The sequence below is a fragment of the Danio aesculapii genome, chromosome 6 (assembly GCF_903798145.1).
Source record: "Danio aesculapii chromosome 6, fDanAes4.1, whole genome shotgun sequence".
Taxonomy (NCBI): Eukaryota; Metazoa; Chordata; class Actinopteri; order Cypriniformes; family Danionidae; genus Danio; species Danio aesculapii.
In genome coordinates this window covers 35,765,107-35,787,844 of record NC_079440.1, presented here as the reverse complement: position 1 = coordinate 35,787,844, position 22,738 = coordinate 35,765,107, and the positions used below count along the sequence as shown (strand labels likewise).

General features: G+C 35.3%; 1 protein-coding gene across 1 annotated transcript in view; it reads right to left on the bottom strand.

Annotated features, from left to right (window-relative positions):
• The window catches only part of pik3r3b (phosphoinositide-3-kinase, regulatory subunit 3b (gamma)), a 285,238-nt gene extending 263,192 nt beyond the window's left edge, over window positions 1-22,046 (bottom strand). The window contains exons 1-2 of the mRNA XM_056460081.1: window positions 21,846-22,046; window positions 20,663-21,544 (exon numbers count right to left, since the gene is read on the bottom strand). Of these exons, the coding sequence (XP_056316056.1) occupies window positions 20,663-20,990 (328 nt within the window). The 5' untranslated portion in view covers window positions 20,991-21,544; window positions 21,846-22,046. The remainder of the gene's footprint in view (window positions 1-20,662; window positions 21,545-21,845) is intronic.
• Window positions 22,047-22,738: the final 692 nt, after the last annotated feature.

Sequence of the window (22,738 nt, the reverse complement as noted above, 5' to 3'; positions counted from 1 at the left end):
CCTGAAAATAAATACCAAAAAATAAGGCAACTGGAATAACTACAGGAGTCGCCATTGTCGATCTCATATGAAGTAAGAGCTCACAATAACATATGATGACGTGTGCTGGTGTTGTAGGGCTGTCCTATTTCTGAGGGGTGAATTTTGAAGCCCTTCCCCTTCACACTCAGTTTCAAGGGGTTTCAAAATGGATTTGGGATTTTATTTTAATGACTGTTTAATAAAACTTTTGTTGTGCACCAGTGCACCAACACCAATTCTAATGCACCAACATTTACTGTTTATATTCGCTTAGAAATGGATAAAAATTGTACTTTTATAAGGGGGTGTAGTATTTATTTATGCTGTGCACTGTAGAATATATGTGTAAAAATATATCAAAGTGTGTTCTGCCTCCTCAATTTAAACGGCAGAGCATATGAGACAACCATGACAAGTATGAAACTAGGTTGCCTTCAGGCAGCCATCAGTGCAGCACAAGCGCCTCAACTAACTTTCACTGACAGTGTCAGTCTGAGATCTGAGACGCGTTCACCAGTATTTGACATTGAGAAGATCACCGCCAACAAAGAACGATTCTTCGGCTATTAACTTCTCTGTTGAACTTGAAATATGGCATTTGCTTAACCTTAGCTGCCTCGGCAAACAAATTGGTGCAAAAATCTACTTTGAATTAAGAGTGTTGTTTGAGCAAATCAAATACTTTTCGTTTGTTTGGAGAAAAAAAGTCGGCACTTTTTTCCCCTTTCATGCTGCAGTCTAAACATTTTAAAGGTTGTGTGTAGCTCAGAGCAGATGGGAAGACTTTAAACAAACTTGCTACTTGTAAAAGACGAGCAAATTGAAGCTGGAGCCAAGGTAAAAGAGCACCACCTGTGTCAACATGGCTCTGTGGGTCATATTTACTGATGCATCATTAATTTCCTTGGAGTGCTGTCTGTTTCGGAGACGCTGCAAATTTTCAGGAAAGATGAAAGAGGACAGAAGGTTAAGATGGAGAGTAACTATTTAACTTGAGGGCAGCCTGGAAAACTACAAGCTTGTTTAAAGGACTTTTGATGTGTCTGCAAAGCCAGGGTATAACCAAGCCTCCCTCAATTCCTGTGATGTTCTTTTTTAGTCTTCAGAAAAAGTGGAACGGGGCTGACAGCTCCTGCTGTCACAAGAGAAGCGGTTCACATCAATCCCCAAAATAAAATTAAAAAGATAGCTATGTATCCATCTGCTTTTGTGACACATGACGTAAATAACCAATCAATCAACAGGAGCAAAGGTAGCTGGGAAGGGTCATGGTTCTTGTAGTATGCAGCTATAGGCACATATGATGATAATGCAAAAAATATGAATAAATAAATTGCATAGCAAACAATCAAGTCAACAGCACTAAACAAGCAATAGTTCCTGAAGTGAAATGAATTGAACTGAGAATTGCTATTAGACTGTCTGAATAATGCATGGCCCTCTCCATATATTGTCAGGGAATTGTCCAAATGCATTTTAAAATACATAAAGCAAGGATTGTATGCATTTCAAAGATGCATTAAATAGATCAAAAATGGCAGCGATGTCTTTAACATTGTTAGTAAAGAGTTCTATTTAAAATAAATGTTGTTCATTTAAACATTCTATTTACCAAATAATCTTTAAAACTTATGAACCAAACAAAAAAAAAAGGAGTTTGTTTTGCTTTGATTTGACACTATACAATATGGATGACCTGAAATGAAAATTCTAGGACGAAACCGAAAATTCTGGATGTACTTGGCCAGAAACCAAAACTGCTTTGTAATAATTGTTTATGACTTTATTAAATAATACAATTATGTAGGACTTTAAAAATTTTATGCATAACTTAGACTGTACTGAATTTAAAAAAGCCAATAAAATAACCCCATTTTAGTATCAGTGAGCGAGTCAAGAAGGTTGTTGCTAGATCGGATACATTTGCGGCCGGAAGTTAATGAGAATTATTTCTATTATTTATAAAACTTCCCATTTATTGTATTTTATTAACGTCTACCCCAACCCCAACCCTAAACCCAACCGTCACAGTAATGTAAAAACAGTTGTTGTACCGAGAATTATTTATGTTATATATTAAATTACCTAATAAATTGTAAATTTTAACACCTACCTCCACCTCAACCCTAAACCCAACCGTCACAGTACTGTAAAAATATTAATTATTGTTATACAGTGTCATAAAAAAATTCTGCTTTATTAATGTGCATATCGCACTTCCGGCCGGCCTCATATCCGATCTAGACTTTACCAGTCAAGAATCATCATTTTACTAGCGCTGCCATGACAGCACAGTACCACTATTGCAGGCAGCAGGAATAATTAATATACGGAAAATGTCTTGCCAGTAGCTATGCTTCCATCCACCTATTTGTATGCGCATTTTGGATATGAGCATAAAAAATGTTTTCGATAAAAACGCCAAGATGCGCATAAATTTTGAAAATGCGCATAAAAAAATGGATGTGCATAACTGAGTAGGACAAACTTTATATTCAATAAGAAAAGATGCGCATAAACTACGATGGAAACACTTTTACCGAACAAATTTCAGTACGCGCATAAAAAAAAAAAGTAATGCGAGTTTGTTATAAAAGATCACGTGATAATAAAAATGTGTGTAAATGGACAAACCAGCAGGCTAAGCACATTGTAAAACATCTAAAATGTTGTTTTGGTCATTCTTAAATGCCTTAACCATTTCAGTATTAGTGTTACTATATTATGAATTATGTCCAGAACCTTCAAGAGCATCTGTGCTCTGTTTCTCACACCTTAAAACGGCACCACGCGTTCATAGTGTGTCAGCATCGTCTTCTGAGGCGCATTTATTAAATAAAAGAAAGATTGATGCAGCTTCTACCGCAGCCGTTTTTTCTGTTGATATTTGACGACAGTTAATCAGGGAGTGACGATTTTATTCTCTTTGACTCGTTGGATGAAAACGCTGCTTTATTCGCACATCTTTTATGCGATATTCCAGTTTTGCGCATAAATTTAATTCGCACATTTGGATGGAAACATAGCTAGTGTGTTATTTCAGGAGATAAGCATAGATAAGTACAATTAATATGAACCTGTGCATAGATAAGCACGGGTTCATAAACAGAACATCCATTGAGCAGAATATTAAGCTCTGCTTCGCTTCTTTTGCCTTTGGTCAACCAAGCAACAAACCTGAATGGTGCACTGAAATGAATGGATTTCATAGCGCAGCACTTTCTGCATCCAGAAAGCAATGACTATGGCTGGAGGAAGAGTGAAACTCGCATGCTGAACATTGCTGAACAGTGTGGTGCAGCATTATCTTTTTTCAGCAAATTTTTTGGCCATTTGTCTTTTTCAGGAGAAAACCAAAAATGCCATTTTTGGCTGATAATTCGGTGCACCCTATACAATGCTAAGAAAATGCACAAAGAAATGTTTTAGAACGATTTTTAAATGACGATGTGACACAAAAAAAAAAACCTGCTGATTGTATTTGATGCTGTGAAAAGCAAACATACCACTTATATTTTTAAATTATTAAACATTTATTCACCATGCAACATACACACTGTCACACAACAGACCAAAAGAACAACAAAGGAGAAAAGAAAATGTCATGAGCTTTATGAAAAAAGGCATACAGTAACTCACCTCTTGACCTTTAGTGATGTTATTTGTTCTTCCTGGCTGAATGAAGATTGCTTCTCCACAAAATTGACACAGTATATCTAACTGATTTCTTAGAATCAAATATATTTCACCACAGCTAACCCTATTATATGCAGTGACATCTAAATTTATAGTGCTGCTGAATTGGGTGGCAGTATATTGAAAGCTGTCTTGATTTGATTCATGTGTAAATGAAAAAAGAAACACTGTATTGACATATTTCTAAATCTATGTATCATACTCAAAACATGTAAAAACTACACAGTAAATATCACATAAACAAAAAAATTATTTCCACCTTTTATCTAGGATGCATGATGATGGCTTTGTGTGAATTATAGGAGTAACGTCCAATAAACTGTAAAGTTATTTTAAAAGATACAATGTGTCATTCTTTTCCTCACAGTGCATCCATCAAAAAGTTAACTTATTAGAATTAACAGATTACTTTAAGCAGACTGTAATAACCCAAAACAAGTCTTTCCACAATAATATTATTGACATGTTTGATATCATTGTACTGTAGGGAATAAATCTTAAAGCTCTCCTTTTCATCCTTCAAAAATTCAATTCAGTTAATAGTACAAGCTCACTGTACTTCTTTGAAATTTTTTCTCTTGTTTTATGTGTTACTATTTATATTTGTGTTAATTGTACTGTGTCCTTATTGTTTCATACTTGCTTTTATGCTGCCTCTTGGCCAGGTCGTCACTGTAAATGAAAAAATTATTCTCTATTTAATTACTTGGTTTAATAAAAGTTGCTATTATTATTATTATTATTATTAATAATAATAATAATATTAAACAGAGGCAGTGCGGTTTGGGAATTCATTCAACTAGGTGCGTCTGGAAGGCACGTGTACGTCACGCCACTTGAGCGCGCAAGCCGTGCTCCTCCATTGGAAATAATAACTAAAAAAATTATATGCAAACATCCCCTAAAAGGCTGCTGTCATTTGCGGTCTCCAGCAGTTCAATCTTCTTGCACAGATATTGTGGATTGACCAGGGGTGTGTTTCCCATACAATGACGGAACTCGCGGCTGAACTATCATACAATGATCCATCGTTTGGGAAAAGAGCGATGTAGTAAGGAGTGTTTCCCAAAACCCGTAGTTTCTCTATCGCAGATCCATTGTTTGATACACATTAGCTATAACGTAGCTTAAGTGACCGAGATGTAAATACGAGAATTTGGTCATTTTTCAAAATAAAAGATTTTTCAAAATAAAAGATCATTCAGACTCAGATAATAAACAAAATGGAACTAATTAATGATTTCTTGTGTGGCCTGGTACCAATTGGGCCAGGTGGTCGAGGACCACTGGCGTAGGTGAATTGAATAAGCTAAATTGGCCGTAGTGTATGTGTGTGAATGAGTGTGTATGGATGTTTCCCAGTACTGGGTTGCAGCTAGAAGGGCAGCCGCTGTGTAAAATATATGCTGAATAAGTTGGCAGTTCATTCTGCTGTGGCGATCCCTGATAAGTAAAGGGACTAAGCCGAAGGAAAAAAAAAAAGAATGAATTATTAAACAAAGAGCTAGTAATCTACAGGAACAAAGCATGGTGAACTCAAAAAAGCTATGGCCACAAATATGCTTGTGATACGAATACCATGTTAAAAGACAAAGAGTAACATTATTTTCATGCCTAACCATACTAAAGCACAATGTCAAATATACCTCTCTATCAGTTTTCACTATGAACAGTGTATGGATTATTAGCACAACCTAAACAAAATGATTTGCTTCGGTTCATTTAAAACTGGAAGTGCAACTCATAATTTGAATGGCAGAAAAAGGTGGATAACATGCCCTTTGCTGCAAATACAAACAGGGGCTCGATTTTCCAAATCCCGTCTGACAGCTGGCATACTGGCGCACACACACAAACATGCAATAGCACTTCACCCGTTATACCATGGCTCTGAGTCTTAAAATGCCAACACAATAAGAGCATTGATTCAACAAGAGGAATGTTGAAGTAGTAAAAGCTGGAGAGGCCAGGAACACTTAAGAATTTCAACTGAGATAAACCTTAAATTCTGACTGCAGGCTTTTTTCAAGAATGGCCAAGATTAACTATCAGCCTGCGGCTCATTGCAACACTCTTATGGGGATGAGATAAAAGAACAGTTCTTAACAGAGCCTAAAGTGTCCGGGGAACTAGTCTTGCATACTCCATTTCTTGCTGCAAATGTTGCCATCCAGGCATGTGCTGGAGTTTAAACCCTAGGTCAATCTGCACTGCAGCACATCTAATGCTAAAGGAAAAACGTACATTCCACACCACCATCTCACTGGAGTGGCTTAAAGTTATGTGCTGATGCTAATAAAGGTCTGCTGTGTTTGTAAAACTTGATTTTTTAAGTGTTTTCCCAGCTGGCTTGCTAGCTTATTTATGGTTTAACATTGAGAAATCATGGTTTTGAAAACTTATGCTGGTATTATGTCACAGTGAATAAAGAACAATCAGACTGCATGATTACAGGTGACATTTTCTTTGTTTTCACAAAACAATTTCAGTTCAAAAATAACTTACTGCTGTTATTATTTTAGTCAAGTTTGACTTTTTAAATTTTAATTCTTTGACCTCTAATACAGATTGTCAACATTGCTAAGAATTTAAATCTATAAAATGAACGAGCTTTTTGATGTGACTAGTACTTCTTTTAGATACTAATATCCATTTCATTAATTACTAGTATACTAATATTACTTATCTGTTGTATACAAGTGCTTACTTTTTATTATCTTTCTAGTACCTTTTTTAATGACACTCTATATTCAAAAAAACATCAGCTACACCAGTGGTCCCCATCCCCCGGACCGTTACCTGGCCGTGGATCAATTGGTACCGGGTTGCAAGAGAAAACATTAAATAGTCCTAAATAGTCTGAATGATCTTTTGTTTTAAACATTTTTTTTAAATGACTGTATAATCTCTGGTTACATTTCTGTCACTTGAGTGCCAAAATTTACCCACAAGCTAGCAAAAATGAGTAAGAAATAGACATCTTTGTTTCTTTGAAAAGGGGAAAAGGTCCAGAGAAGGACCCACGAACTGCCATGGTATGGATCAACAACCCATTTGTCAGCAAATCAGGTGTATCCAGCATGTCTGTGCAAGCAGATCAACTGATGGAGATCGCAAATGACAGTGGCCGTTAGGGCTGCATGATATTAAAAAAATCTGATATTGCAATATTTTGTTTTTCTGCGATAAATATTGCAATATGTATACAGTTTCACAAGACAGTTTAAATACATGTAGCACTGTTTGATGGTTTTCTGAGGAGTCTGAAAGTATTCAGGTACAGAAATTGAATAATCACAAAGCAAATAGAAACTTTTCTTGCTTTTTGTCTTGTTTTTAATCAAAATTTTAGAAAAATTCTTAGACCAAGTAAAATTTGTTTAGTTTTCACAGTCAGAAGAAATAAGTGAAAATTAAGAGGTTATTTTGCTTGTTTTAAAGAAATCATCTGCCAGTGGGGTAAATGAAATGAGTTGGTTTTCACTTTGACATGTAGATATTTGGACTAGAAACCAGACAAAAATCCTAAATAAGATTTTTTTTTTGCATGAATCAGTTAATAAATACATTCCTGTGGAACCTGGTCAACTTTTCAGCATGCAACTCTATTTCCAATGGAGGGGCAACATGCAAGAGCGGTAAAATGCGGGAGCGCCTTCCAGTAGCACCACTTGAAATACTGGTACTGGTTGAGTACAACAAATAATTTAGTACAATCCTGTTTGCTGAAATAATAAAATAAAAACTCCAAGATGGTGTCATCAAGACTTTCAGAAAAGGGGAAAAATAGTGTGAAACTGATGACGGCTGCCAGAGGAGAGACGCTGGATTACAAGCACCTCGCATAAGTGGTAATTTGATTTTTTGTAATTTGACACAAAGATGATATAATACATACACGAATGCATATAAATGTCCATCCATTTATTTTTTTATCAAAATATTAAAAACTTTTAAGGACTTAAGATTATGATGACCATTAAACGCGTCATAACAGTCTTGTGAAAAAGGGTCCATGCTGCAAGCGCACCGCGAGTCATGTGACAAGAACTGACCAATCAGCTTCATATTTTGTAAGAAATATACAGAATATTTTGAATAATTATCTCAGACAAACGCAGCAGTGCTTGTTACATTTCTCAATAAATAAAACTTGTATCAGAGTTGCAACAATGTTTTGTCAGCGTGGCATCCTCCGAGAAAAGGTTAATGGTCACCTAGCACCTCTACCTCCTCTACCTCCTCAAGGGACCCTTGCCACGGTAAAAGTGTTGACCAGTCTGCAGTGATAAAAAGGTTACTTAGGAGGTACGCTATCGTGATGTAACAGTGAAATATTTACAGCCACTGAAAAGTTTAATCAGTAAAAAATATAATTATTATTATTATTTATTTTGTCAATAGTTTTGAGCAAGGATGCCTAAAATATACAATATATATATATGTAACACATGGAAAAAACAACAAGATGTGAGACAACGAACCAAAGAGACTCAATTATAACCATAACCTATCAATCCTTGACCATACAGTTTCTACATCACTAACTATTTGCATTTCAGATTTTCCAATAAGTTTAATACTAGTTGAAATCAAAATATTCTTGTGTAGAAACTAAGCCCCCACTTGTTTATAAAAGGCAGCCCGCCAGACATTTTACCCTGGTGCATTTTATATCCTCGCGTATTACGCTGGTTAAATTAGACTGCGACAAATTTATCGCAAGCCTTTTCGAGTCGCATTTAAAATGCACAGATGAAGGGGACATAAAAAAAGGACATAAAAGGCATGTGTCTTTATGGGTGCTCATAAATAGCTTGAGAAAGCGTAATATTGAGAAGCAGTTTTAGCCGTTTTTGTGCTTTCCTCTTGATTTCAGAAAAACCACAGTCCAATCCTGCAGCCACAGCACATGAATAAGGATAGAAACAGATTTATGATGCAACGTTTTCCCAAGCGAAGGCAGTGTTTATCACCATGCCTGGGCTTCATGGAAAACAAGCGAGAAAGAGAATACACAACAGCAGGAAAAAATGGCACACAAAGACTTGGCTGTCTTCCGCTTGGCATTGCAGTGAGTGGAATGGTTGGAGATGGATTTTCAGAGAGATATGACTGAGAGGGTCTGCTGCACCAGGCCTCGTTTTCATGCTTAAAGTGAAATCCTTCAAACGTCTGTTCGGAAATGCACATGGGACAAAATGCTCTAATGCTGAACAGCTGCAGGAACAGAGATGCCTACCTGCATTGCAAATGATGTGTAAAATTAAACATGTCATGTAAATATAAAATGATTATATGCCTGTTTCAAATTTTGGCAATCCATAAATGAGAGCTAGTGCGGGATTCTGCATTAGTCTGCATTGATTCATTTACAACTATGACTACTTTGATAATCAGTTAATAACACATATTAGAACAAATCATCAATTGATAGATTATTTAACTGGTTAATCAGTAGACTTTAAAATTTTTTCAGCTTTTTAACTAAAAATATACAAGACAATCAGCTTTTTAAATGTCAATAATTACAGTTTTATTACTACAGTACCACAAAATTGCAATTATTAACATGACTTGATATAACTAAAGCCATTTCAAAGCTCCCGAGAAAACAAATTCCACGTTGCTACCATCTGATGCTTCCTTAACTGTTGTTTTCTCACCACCTGTCATTTATTTGTGGTTTTGTTATTGAGAGAAAGTGCAACACATATTTATATTTTCTTTTAACCATTGCTCTCAGCAGTGTGCATTAGTGGTTATTTTTCAATAATAATAATTGATTTCCCAACAGTGCTCTATTGGATTGAGCTCTGGTGACTGTGGAGGCCATTTGAGTACAGTGAACCCATTGTTAAGTTCAAGAAACCAGTCTGGGATGATTCGCCTTTTGTGACATGGCGCGTTATCCTGCTGGATGTAGCCATCAGAAGATAAGTAAAATTTTGTCACAAAAGGGATGGACATAGTCAGCAACAATACTGAGGTGGCATCTTCTGCATACCTTGGTTGTAACGAGTGGTTATTTGCGTTACTGTTGCTTTTCTATCAGCTCGAACCAGTCTGGCCATTTTCCTCTGATCTCTGTCATCAACAAGCCATTTGCGCCCACAGAACTGCCACTCATTGGATATTTTCTCTTTTTCATACCATTCTCTGTAAACCCTAGAGATGGTTGTGCGAAAAAATCTCAGTAGATCAGCTGTTTCTGAGATACTCAGATCAGCCTGTCTAGCACCAACAACCATGCCACAATCAAAGTCACTTAAATCACCTTTCTTCCCCATTCATATGCTTAGTTTGAACTGCAGCAGATTGTCTTGACCAGGTCTACATGCCTAAACGCATTGAGTTGCTGCCATGTGATTGGCTGATTAGAAATTTGTGATAAAGACCAGTTGAACAGGTGTACCTAAAAAAGTGGCAGCAAGCGTATGCCGAAGAATGTTGGAAATAAACCGCCACTGACTTTCATAGTATTTTTCTTTGCTAATATAGATGTCAGTGACAGCTTTTTCCCAGCACTCTTCAGAATATCTTGTTTCGGGTTCAAAAAAAAGAAGAAAAAAAAAGCATAAAAATTTTAAACCTTGAAAAACTTTGAATTTAAAAGATTTAGAATTTTGTAAGTAAATGTTAAGGAAATCTTCATTTTTGGGTGAACTTCCCCTTTTAAAATCCCGTTTTAAAACCCATAACAATTTGTCAATTGTTAATTAATACAATGTAACCCTACTTTACTTCTTACCTTAACATTTGTGTGCTAAAAGAATAGCAAAATTGTTCCACAAAATGTTACAGGAATTACCATTCACCTCAGTATTTCCAGTAAAGTTCATGATGAGCAAACCTGACGTCCTCACTATGACTACAACCTATCAATTCACAGCTCTTCTAATCTTAAGAAAATTGCATACAAACTCATTATACCTGAGGTAATGAAATTCTGATGGGGAATAAGTGTAAAATCCTTGTTAATTCGCTGTTTCCTAACACATGCAGTCAGTGTTTTGTAGTTACCAGCTTTTTTTGTAGGAAAAAAAAACTTCCATAGTGAGAAATAATACACAAAACAGAACCTTAAGATATGATCTGCTTTCAAAACCAGTTTTTCCGTTTTAATTTGCTTTGGCCAAGTTCACCTGGGTTGTGCAGGGCCACGTGGTTCAGAAATGATGCTATAAAACTGTCCTAATCTGAGTTTAAAAAGGTTACGTTTTTGAAATTGCTCCACCACCTTCGGAGCTAATGTGGAACTGAGCGAAGCAAAGAAGTATGGGAGCCAACAAGTGTTCTGCCAAAGCCTTGGCCGACTCTGAACCTCCCTGTCACATGGGAGCACAAAGCACTACACAAGGGCAAATCGAGCAGAGCTGAAGGAGCCAAAAGCCATAAATGAAGCTTATAACACTGAGTCTTAAACATAGTGGATTCTAGCAGTGGAATCACCGCCAACATTTTCACCTTGCCATTTGCATGGCATACCAAAGAACTGCACTGCTCAGCTTGATATTTTGCACAGTAGGGCTGTCAACTGATTCAATTATTGTCAAAACAGGCATTCATAGAGTGTTGTTTGGCTGTAAATTTAATATATTCACCCAAAACTGAAAATTCTGTCATCATTTACTCACTCTTCACGTGTCACAAACCTGTTTGGGTTTCTTTTTTTCCCTGATGAACCCACAATAAGGTATTTGAAAAAAAAAATTTAGGAAGTTGTAACCAATGACTTCCATAGTATTTGTTTTTTCCCTACTAGGTTTCTTACACTTTCCAAAACACCATCTTTTGTGTTCAACAGAAAAAGGGTCATAAGGGTATGGAATTACGTACTCATCAGCAAGTAAATGGTTTGAACTATCCCTGTAATTTTTCCTGCTTCTTTTTGGAGAAATGATCCATGATTGGTCAGTCAACCAACTTGCAGGGACTTCAAAGGGTAAAATATGAATTGAAAAGCATTTAAATAAAGATTCATTACTCAAAACTGATTTGTGGCTTAGGAAAGCTTTATGAATTTTCACAGGCTGAAGGCTTTAGTAACGTAATAATCATAATAAAATAAAGACTTTTATTTAATGCTTTTATATCTTAAGGCAGTGGAACATGAGCTTATGCCTCAATTAAATGCAATTGATAATGATTTAAGCAGAAAAGGGGTGGAGGGATGGCCAGACTGGGTTAAGCAGACAGAAAGGCAACAGTAACTCAAATAACCACTTGTTAAAACCAAGTTATGCAGAAGAGCATCTCTGAATGCATAACACGTCCAACCTTGAGGCGGATGAGCTACAGCAGCAGAAGACCACACGAAGTGCCACTCCTGTCAGATGAAATCGAGACTCATCAGAACAGGCAACATTTTTACAATCTTCTATTGTAAAAATGTTGCCTGGTCTAATGAGTCTCGATTTCTTCTGCAACATTCAGATTGTAAGGTCAGAATTTGGCATCAACAACATGAAAGCATTGGTCCATCCTGCCTTGTATCAATGGTTCAGGCTGGTGGTGGTGCAATGGTGTGGAAAATATTTTCTTGGCACTTTGGGCCCATTAGTACCAATTGAGCATCGTGTCGACGCCACAGCCTACCTGAGTATTGTTGCTGACCATGTCCATCCCTTTATGACAACAGCGTACCCATCTTCTGATGGCTACTTCTAGCAATATAAAATGCCAATCATCTCAGATTTCTTGAACATGACAATGAGTTTACTGTTCTCAAATGGCCTCCACAGTAACCAGAACTCAATTCAATAGAGCACCTTTGGGATGTGGTGGAACGTAGGACTTGCATCATTGATGTGCAGCCAATAAATCTGCAGCAACTGTGTGATGCTATCATGTCAATATGGACCAAAATCTTTGAGGAACATTTCCAGTCTCTTGTTGACTCTGTATGCCACGAAGGATTAAGGCAGTTCTGAAGGCAAAAGGGGGAACTTTCTACAAACTAAATAATCTTGATTTCTTGATATATACAGTTAGTCAAAATTGTTAGCCCCCCTGTTTATTTGTTTTCCCCAATTTCTGTTTAGAAAATTTTCTTCAACCATTTCTAAACATAATAGTTTTAATAACTCGTTTCTAATAAATGATTTATTTTATCTTTGCCATGATGACAGTAAATAATATTTGACAAGATAATTTTTAAACACATTTCTATACAGCTTAAAGTGACATTTAAAGGCTTAACTAGGTTAATTAGGTTAACTAGGCAGGTTAGGGTAATTAGGAAAGTTATCGTATAATGATGGTTTGTTCTGTAAACAATAAAAAAAATAGCTTAAAGGGGCTAATAAATTTGACCTTAAAATGGTTTCTAAAAAAAATTTAAACTGCTTTTATTCTAGCTAAAATAAAACAAATAAGATTTTCTCCAGAATAAAAAATGTTATCAGACATACTGTGAAAATATCCTTGCTCTGTTAAACATCATTTGGGAAATATTTAAAAAAGAAAAAGGGGGGCTAATAATTCTGACTTCAACTGTTTATACTAAAGAGACCAAATCGGTATGTTTGAATAATCATGTGACACTAATGACTGGAGCAGTGACTAATAAAAAGTCAGCTTTTTTTATTTTTAAATGTAAATTATTATTACTGTTGTTGTTGCTATTATTACATGCTCAAAAACAATATTAAAAATACATCTTAAATGCATAACACAAATGCAAAATAAGTTTTCTCTCTTAATTAAACAGCAAAACGGGTACAGAACATTTTGACATGCTTTACAGTTGGCTAATTTTGCTCATATTTTTGATATTTCACACTCATCCATACTTATGATGAAAATGCCATGAGCAATTATCACACCTGTTTCCGTGACAGCACCAGAATCTGTAAACAGCAAAAACAACAACATATCAGCCCACGTTAATATTAAAATGTGCTTTTCGTATATTTCATTGCTGGTAGTCATTTCAAACTCATAAAGAATATTATTTTTTCTCCTCAGTGTACTTTATGGAGGACTGCATGTACAGCTCAGTTCCTCATTAAGCCTAGCCACAAATAAAGCCACGATGCCTGACCTCCATGTCTGGAAAATTGATCCCAGAAAGACTTGCTCATGCTTCTTCCCGAGTCGCTTCGAAAGCCATCATCTCACTTAGCAGCTCACCGACTCATCTATTAACACATCACTGTGTGCTTGATCAGATCGAGACGCCAAAAGTGGCTTTTCCTCATCAACCATACGACTGCACAAAGCCTTAGAGAAACCCGAGTCAAGTAATCAGGCATCAGTGATCAAACAAGATGGATCTGAAGTCAATAACAAGGATAATGGTGAATGCGAGGGCTGCAGGCTTTAACTGACACTTTCACAAAGCTGGTGGGCAGCTAATAAGTTGATCTTCGCCCCATTGTTGCATTGGAACATGCTAGTTTATTCATAGTAGGGAAAAGACAAAGAGACAAACCAAATGTCGAATGCAGCGTCTCCACCATTAGCCCGTCCAGCATTTGACAGCCAATTGTATGCTTAGGAGACACGACATAGTGCTGTTATTAAGCAAAATGGGTCGAGTTTTGTAACACTGGAGCAAATGTGCGCAAACACAAAATGCTAATGATGTCTCTGCTGAGAAGAAGAGATTGAGGGAAGAGCCAAAAATCAAAGAGACGGCTGTTGACCTTATAAAACTATGCTAATGCACAAAGCAGCATATGCTGATTCTTGGACTTTCTCCATTGCAGCATCTATCTAGAGATGACATCAGGTCAGAACAGTCAACGCCAAATTACGTTGAGGGTTGAAAAGATCAAAATTACTCTCCAAATGACCTACGGACAGATGGGAACAATGATTACTGCCAACTTTATAACAATCTGTGTTTAGTTTTTAAGTTTTTGAACTGAATATTTACAAAGTATATAAGGTAAAGTTTGAAATGTATTGTGCAATTTTATTAAGGGTGCTGTCACACCTGTGGATGGATTCTCTTGTTCCGAAACAGGGATTAAAACTTTTCCAATGTTGCACTTTGTTCTCAGTGCAGTTCGCTTTCACACAGCAAAGTTTTTAAAAGGACCAAAAGAGCTAAAACAAGTCACGTGCGAGTAAACTCTCCCCACATTGGTCAGAGTTTCACGGTTTATTTTGCAGAGTCATGCTCAGCTGTCATGTGTCCTTGTTTTAATGTATGACGATGAGCAATAAGACAATATAAGCGAAAAGCTGCGCTTTAATTTTGAATGGTGACACCCACAGACATTGTCATCTGATATAAATCAGAGGTAAGACTTTCTCCTACACAGCAGTTGGCTTATGTTTTATAGTCTTTATATGAAAAAGAGATGGCAGCACGGTGGCGCAGTGGGTAGCACAATCCCCTCACAGCAAGAAGGTCGCTGGTTTAAGCTCCGGCTGGGTCAGTTGGCATTTCTGTGTGGAGTTTGCATGTTCTCCATGTGTTCGCGTGGGTTTCCTCTGGGTGCTCCGGTTTCCCCTACAAGCCAAATCAGCTGTGTAAAACATATGCTGGATCTTTTGGTTCATTCAACTGTGGTAATCCCAGATTAATAAAGGAACTAAGCCGAAAAGAAAATGAATGAATGAATGAATGAATGAATGAATGAATGAATGAATGAATGAATGAATGAATGAATGAATTATAGAGAGAAATAACAGATAAACCAAGACTGTTGTTCAGTCAATTTTCCTAACGGATAAACAGCTCTTGTTAATAGTTAACATGCTTTCACTTTTGTATTTAACATGAGTTAGTTTCAATTGAGACCAAAACCACCTCATTCATGGGATCTTGGACCAATTGATTTGGCATGGATCCGAGCGCGATCGTTGGATTCACATATGCCAAACGAACCGCGCTAACTAGGGAAATGCGCCAGGCTCCCCAACAAAAGACTAGGTGTGAAAGCACCCTAAAACTATGTTTTGCTATTCAAATTAAGGCAGAGCGTAGCAAAATGCAATCTCGATTAATTATTTTCCATATTGAATGATAACAATATATATTTCAATGTCATTAAATGCCATTAAATGACAAAACATTTTCGGCCAATAATTTTTATTCTCTAATATCAATACACTTAGATTCCCATTGTTGCACATTTCTGCTGTGTAATTGGCTCTTAGATCAATATAGAGTAAAAAGAAGTCCAGAAATTATCATTGTTATTGACATAAATTTTATCGCGATTCGATATTATCTTTTTTTATCTTTTTCTTTCTCTTTATTAAGAATGTTGGCTACACTGATTTCTTTGTTTGTTTGTTTGTTTGCTTGTTTGTTTGTAGCAAGGGTGCAAAAATTTCTTAAAAAACTGTTTATTATTTTTTATGTTAAATATCAAACCATGTTGGCACAAAAATACAATAATAAGCAAAACAATGGCTTTCAACATTTATAGTGATAAGAAATATTCAATATTTTGAAATATTTAATATTTCAGAAAAAAGTTATAATATTTTACAGCACTTTTTTGTGATTTTTGCATTTTGATGAAGATATTTTCTCTCTATCTAATCACTTCCAAATTTTTGTATGAAGTTTTTTTTTATATTAGGAATGTCCAAATCTCTCATTTTTCACACAATCCTTCCTACTGGAGCAAACTTTGACATTCTACAGGTATGCTGTAAATATTGAATGAGTAAACAAGTCAGCAGTTTCGCACAGTGTAACGCAGAAAATACCTGTTATTCACATTCTCTCACTTAAATAAGCATTCAGTCCTCTATTTCCTAACATCTGTTGTGAGAAAAAGTCTAGACATGACACAGAATCTTTCATCATTACTTCAACTATTGTTGATACTGATACTAACTACACTCTGAACAAATGGATAAGATTTCTTCATTTAAAAAAAAAAAGTAGTCCTGAGAATTGGATGTGGAAACTAAATCCAATTTATGTGAAGTGTGAACAACTCAACTGAGTTTAGGGTCTCATTTGTCTGAGAAACACAGTATCAGATTAACACAAGGGCATTTCAGCAAGTCAACTGAAGGCATTTGTCACTTCATGCACCTTAAAACAATTAGATTATTCTTGGATTGGAAAGCACAGTCCATCAATGTTCCTGTTGCTGTGCAAGAATGAACAATCTAATAACAATCGCCAAGTGAGAGTAAAACATTGGTGTTGGTGATTATATGCAGCAGTGTTATTCAACAGTAGGCCGGAACATCTTTATTAATTCTAACAATGCCTAAGAGTGTGATACATTTTATATAATGACAAAATCACAAACCCTGCAAATTATTTTGCAACACTGCAATTACGTGAATATATAATCTGCTGCACAGCACTGTGGTCTTTTCATGTGAGCAGCTCATGGTAACAGTATTTTTAGTGTTTTTGGAACGGCCTGGGTAGTTTAACTACTCTGCAAGTTTAACTCAGTTATAATGTGCATTTGCAACTGCGCCAAACCTCTTGGCAAGTGTGTAACAAGGTTTATAAATCTGTTGTCAAAATAAATAAGAGAAGCATTTCAGAAGAAAAGTTTCACCATAACAAACACTTAAAAGCAAAAAAACTACAAAAAAAAAACACAAGTATTGCTTTTGGAATGTTACACTTAAATGTAGTAGTAATCATAATAATAATAATAATAAATATTAAATAATAATACACATATAATAATAATAATAATAATAATAATAATAATAATAATAATAAAAATTATTAATGTTGTTATTATTATTATTTATTATTTATTATTAATAATGTTGTTGTTATTATTATTATTTATTATTTATTATTATTATTATTTTTATTATTATTATTATTATTATTATTATTATTATTATTATTATTAACAGTGTTGGGTTGCAGCTGGAAGGGCATCCGCTGCGTAAACCATATGCTTAATAAGTTGGCGGTTCATTCTGCGGTGGTGACCCCTGATTAATAAACAGGCTAAGCCTGGAAAAAATGAATGAATGAATGAATTATTATTATTATTATTATTATTATTATTATTATTATTATTATTATTATTATTATTATTATTATTATAAACACTATTTAATAGAAATACTATGCAAACAGATGTATTTCCATAAATTGATCTGCCTATTTTTTATGAATACAGTTTCATTGCTTTTCATAAAAAACTATTTATGACCCAAAAATTTTCTCAAGTCACTGGCCATTGGCACGCTTGACAAAATATTACTTTTTGGCTCGGTGAACACACAAACTGTATATTGAATTTTCATATTCTACTGCATACAAGTGAAAACTGACCAATGTGCAGTAAAACAATGACCAATAAACAATTCCAAACAATAATCAAATTTCATATTGCATGACAACTACTAATTAACACAAATGGTGATTTTGGGAATAATACATCAAATTAATTTCAGAATAACTCAAAATTTGATTAAAAACTGAAGATAATGTGTTGCAATGTTTATTTTTACCATTTTAAACATTACGTGTATTTACACTACTCCATTATTATGTCTTACATTTATGGATTCAAAGCAAAAGCCATTGAGCTTGACACAACATCATACTGCCCATATTCACAGCAGGATCCTACATAATTTTGCATGCTTAAAATGTAGTGTGACTCTGCATGTAGGTCATCCACCACTTCCAGGGTCTAATGACTTTAAAAAGCATCTCTAATGCCATTAAAATAACACACAAATGTAACAACATCAAAGTCTATGGGATCATTCTCAACTAGAGGTTAAACTGAAATCCACTTTGCAATACCTAATCGGTAAAAATAATATCGATTTGATCGATTTGGTAAACTTGACACTTTAGGCTCATAAAGATCTCCACAATCAGAGTAAGTGTTTCGTCAGTGTTCCACAAGGATCCCTTGGCACAGGGTGAGTCTCAGGATTGGCTGACTGTCAGCCATCCAATGCACCAGTGATCAATTATTCAACAGAACTGCATGTTTTTGCCTCTCCCGACACTCAGGAATGGCTTTGCTATGCTGTTTATCACCGTCTTTGGCGCCCTGGCTGAAACAAAGGAACTCAATAAGCCACTAAAAGAGGATCTACAGTGAATAAAACACATTAATACCATAAATACGACCTAAACCTTCACCATAAAAGAAACATGCACCCTAGACAGTTAGAGAGAAGAGCGGTCTTTGAACTAGCAGACTTGGCTGTCTGACCTAGTTAGCATATGAACACCCCCACAAGCAGACTGTACCACAGTCAGAAACACGAGGGCAACACAGGCCCCAGAAGAGCTTAACACCACACTTTAGATGTATTTTTGGCTTTAAAATACCATTAGCGCAAGTGCTTATTTCTTATCTTTGCATATGAGACATTCACAAATCCTTGACAGTGGCCTAAAATCAGTATTGGAAGTAATGTTTTTTCCTAGTTGGAGCTGAAGTCTGATATTTGCACACAATGTCCTCAAATTTCAAGTGAAGCGTTTTATTATAGGGTTGTGCTGCCTAATCTGAATGTGGAGAGAACATAATTAGCCATCTTGCTCTGAAGATGAGATTATGGATGCCATATAGATGTGGTAATATTTTTTACCCCATAATAATAGATATGCTATATATTTATAGACAATTCATGGTGGTTGTATATATATTATTACAGGGGGTTTCAATGTTTTAGCTGTTACAGATTTAAAAATATCTTGAAATATTATACTTGTGTCAGTGTCCACTGTAAAATGGAAATGTCTTCTATATACTGTATGTCTTCTATTGCATAAAGAGGCACTACATTTCTCTTGGGTCTAAAATATTATTACCAAAGCATTGCTTTAATAAATTGTATTATTATAGTACTGCTTTCATTCATGTATTTATATAGTAATTACCTCTTAATTTACTTATTTTAATCCTGTATTATTAATCCGAATATCATTTGTATTTGTTTGTTTCAATCATAAATACTTTTTCATTAAAATTTAATTCAAATTAATTTAACATTAATCAATTTTGTTTAATTTATTTAAAAATATTACTTTTGTGCTTTAATTTTTAGAAATATTATAATTGTTTTTATTGTTTTAAAACGTTTTAATTATTTGATTCTTTTATTTCTAATGGTTAACCCTTTATTTAAAAAATATATATTAAATTAAACCCCTTTTTTTGTATTTATTTTAAAATGTTATATTTATTTTATAACACTTTCACAGACATTTACATAGTTTAACTTTTCTTGTTTTCTACTTTCTATGTGTATTATTTTTACAAAAATTTGTGTATGTATACTAATGTTTCAGTATTTATTTATGTTTTAATTTTACATTTCTTTTATGCCATTTCTCCAAACTCTCCAGACATGAATATCTATTTTATTTGATAAAATTTTTGCAATATTTAGACTTTTTTTTTTTACATTTGTTATGCTTTTTCTCCAAATATTTCTTATATACAAATGTTTATATTATACAATATGATTCTATTATATTAACAAATATGTTTTTATTAGGAAATTGTGTATTTGAAACAAATACTTCTTTCCTTTATACAGTTGCAATCAGAAATATTAGCCCCCCTTAAATATTTCTCAAATGATTTTTAACAGAGCAAGGACATTTTCATTATACAGGTCATTATACAGTAACTTGCTTAATTACCCTAACCTGCCTAGTTAACCTAATTAACCTAGTTAAGCCTTTAAATGTCACTTTAGGCTGTATAGAAGTGTCTTGAAAAGATCTAGTCAAACAGTATTTACTGTCATCATGGCAAAGATAAAATAAATCAGTTATTAGAATTGTGTAATTAAACTATTATGATTAGAAATGTGCTGAAAAAATCTTCTCTCCGTTAAACAGAATTTGGGAATAAAATAAACAGGGGGGCTAATAATTCAGGGGGGTTAATAATTCTGATTGCATCTGTAGATTTTTTTTTTTCAATATTTCCCTTTTCACTATTATTTTATATCTATTTTATTTATTTGCTAAATGATACATAAATATCCACACAGTAGTAACACTCACCCTCTGAAGCTGAAGCCCCTGGAGGCTGAGGCCCTACAGGTGTTGGTGGCACAGGTCTTGGCCAGGGCTTCCCTGAAGTAAGGCCTGTCCTCACGACCCCAACATACTCCACAAAGGTGCCAGGGAAGTTGCCCTTCTCTTTAGTGCGTTCGTTGGTTCCATGCAGCCAGCCTTTGGGGCACTTTTCATCACCCTCCTGATACTCAGATGCCAGCAGTGCCATCTTACTGACGGTGAGCAGATCTCCAGGCTGCAGAGAGATATCGTCTCCCCTCTCCTGTTTGTACTCAAACAGTGCACGGTATTGGAAAAAACTGTCAGAACTCATGATTTACTTTTCACATGAGCGCTCTGGTGGCTTTTCTGGAGTTGGTGCTTGTTTAAAACTGACCTGGTTTAAAATCCTGAGTGCTAACTCACTTGAACAGTCCTTGGGTTAAATCCTGAGAGCTCATTGACATTCAGCATGAGTTTCTTGTAAGGGTTAAAACTCCAATAGTACCACAGCCCAACGCTGATATTGCGCAGTTCTAAATTTGGTCCATTTAAAAAAAGTACAAACTTATTTGGAATTAATTACAAACAGGGTCAGGGAATGCAAAAAAACATCCCCATGAGAAGAAAAAGAAAAACAGTCGGATGGGTGGCGAGTGCTGGAGAGTGACAGCTCAAATTTGGGGACACAGTGACCTGGAATCAGGACGCTGGGCTTTTTCTGCAGCGTTGGCACTAGTCCACATAGAAAAATGTACCATTTATTGAAGTAACCTCTGAGTTCATTTGCAGGTGTGGTCAGAAATATACAAACATGGACATTTTCAGTCTATATATAAAATGAGAGAGCAAGAGCCTTGGACATCTTCTTGATAAACACTTCAAAACCTGAAAGCATTCATTTAAATAGTCAGTTTCATAAATGTTAACTCATACCAATAATAACAACATTAAAAAGCAACTTTTGTATTTCAATATACACCCTCTATAACAATATCTGCATTGTTGGAATGCAGCTGCTATGCAAACCATGCATACATAGCATAATTCTGTGTGTTTACCAGTCGCAGAGTAACACAATGAAAATTGACATGTAAAAATGACATGTCTGACTTGCAGCGCGTGACTGGGACACTGCCAACTTGTGTACAGCGTGCAGAAACTCGACTCGCGTGATACTGTAACTTACCTCCTGTCGCACTTCCACAAACCGCCCAAAACAAAGGATGCGCGTAGTCCAAAACAAGGGCAAGGAGCGAGCCTTTTACGGTCTTTATCATTAAAACGTGCGTTTAAAATATATTCCCCCCAAACAACCTGCGTGGCTGAGTCAGACATCCAGCCAGACTAGTGCTGTAGTACGGTTCAGCCCGAGTGACGTCAGATACCACGCCTCCTCTGTCTGCTTGTCACGCCGTGGGATAAAGTTGGGAAGTCGGGATGTCCTCATGGAGCGGTCAGGATGTGAAGAACGCAATGCAGCGTGAAAATGTTGCGTCGTACTTTTCATCTCGCCACGCAGTTATATAATACACGTCTGACGTGCGCAGATCACGTTAAAGGCACGCATCAGCATAATGTTTTATCTTTACTAGGGTTTTTAAACCTTTTATCCAATATTAATATATTTAAATGTTGCAATATTTTAGGAAAAATGTTATAAGTATCAAATGTGTAAGAGCCAGTTAGGAAATGTTTAAGACAGAAACTGCACGGATTATTCAAGATGTATTCACAAGCTAGATTTAAGAGAACTCTTATCACAAATTAATGTAAATGTTGACATTCAACGTTTGACATTTAATACAATTTATTTAAAATGAAAATAAAAAAGCCTAATCTAAATGATCTAAAGTCATTTGATAGGAAAGCAATAAAACTGGAAATTATAAATTCTTAGGGAAAATAACCGACATTTGGTAACACTTTAGTTTAAGTAACAATTCACACTATTTGCACTATTGCCTGTTATTAGCACTTATAAATATAATGATCTTATTTTACATCCCTAATCATACTACTCTAACTACTACTGCTACTTATTATTAATATGCAGATAAGTATTAGTTTGTTGAGCTAAAA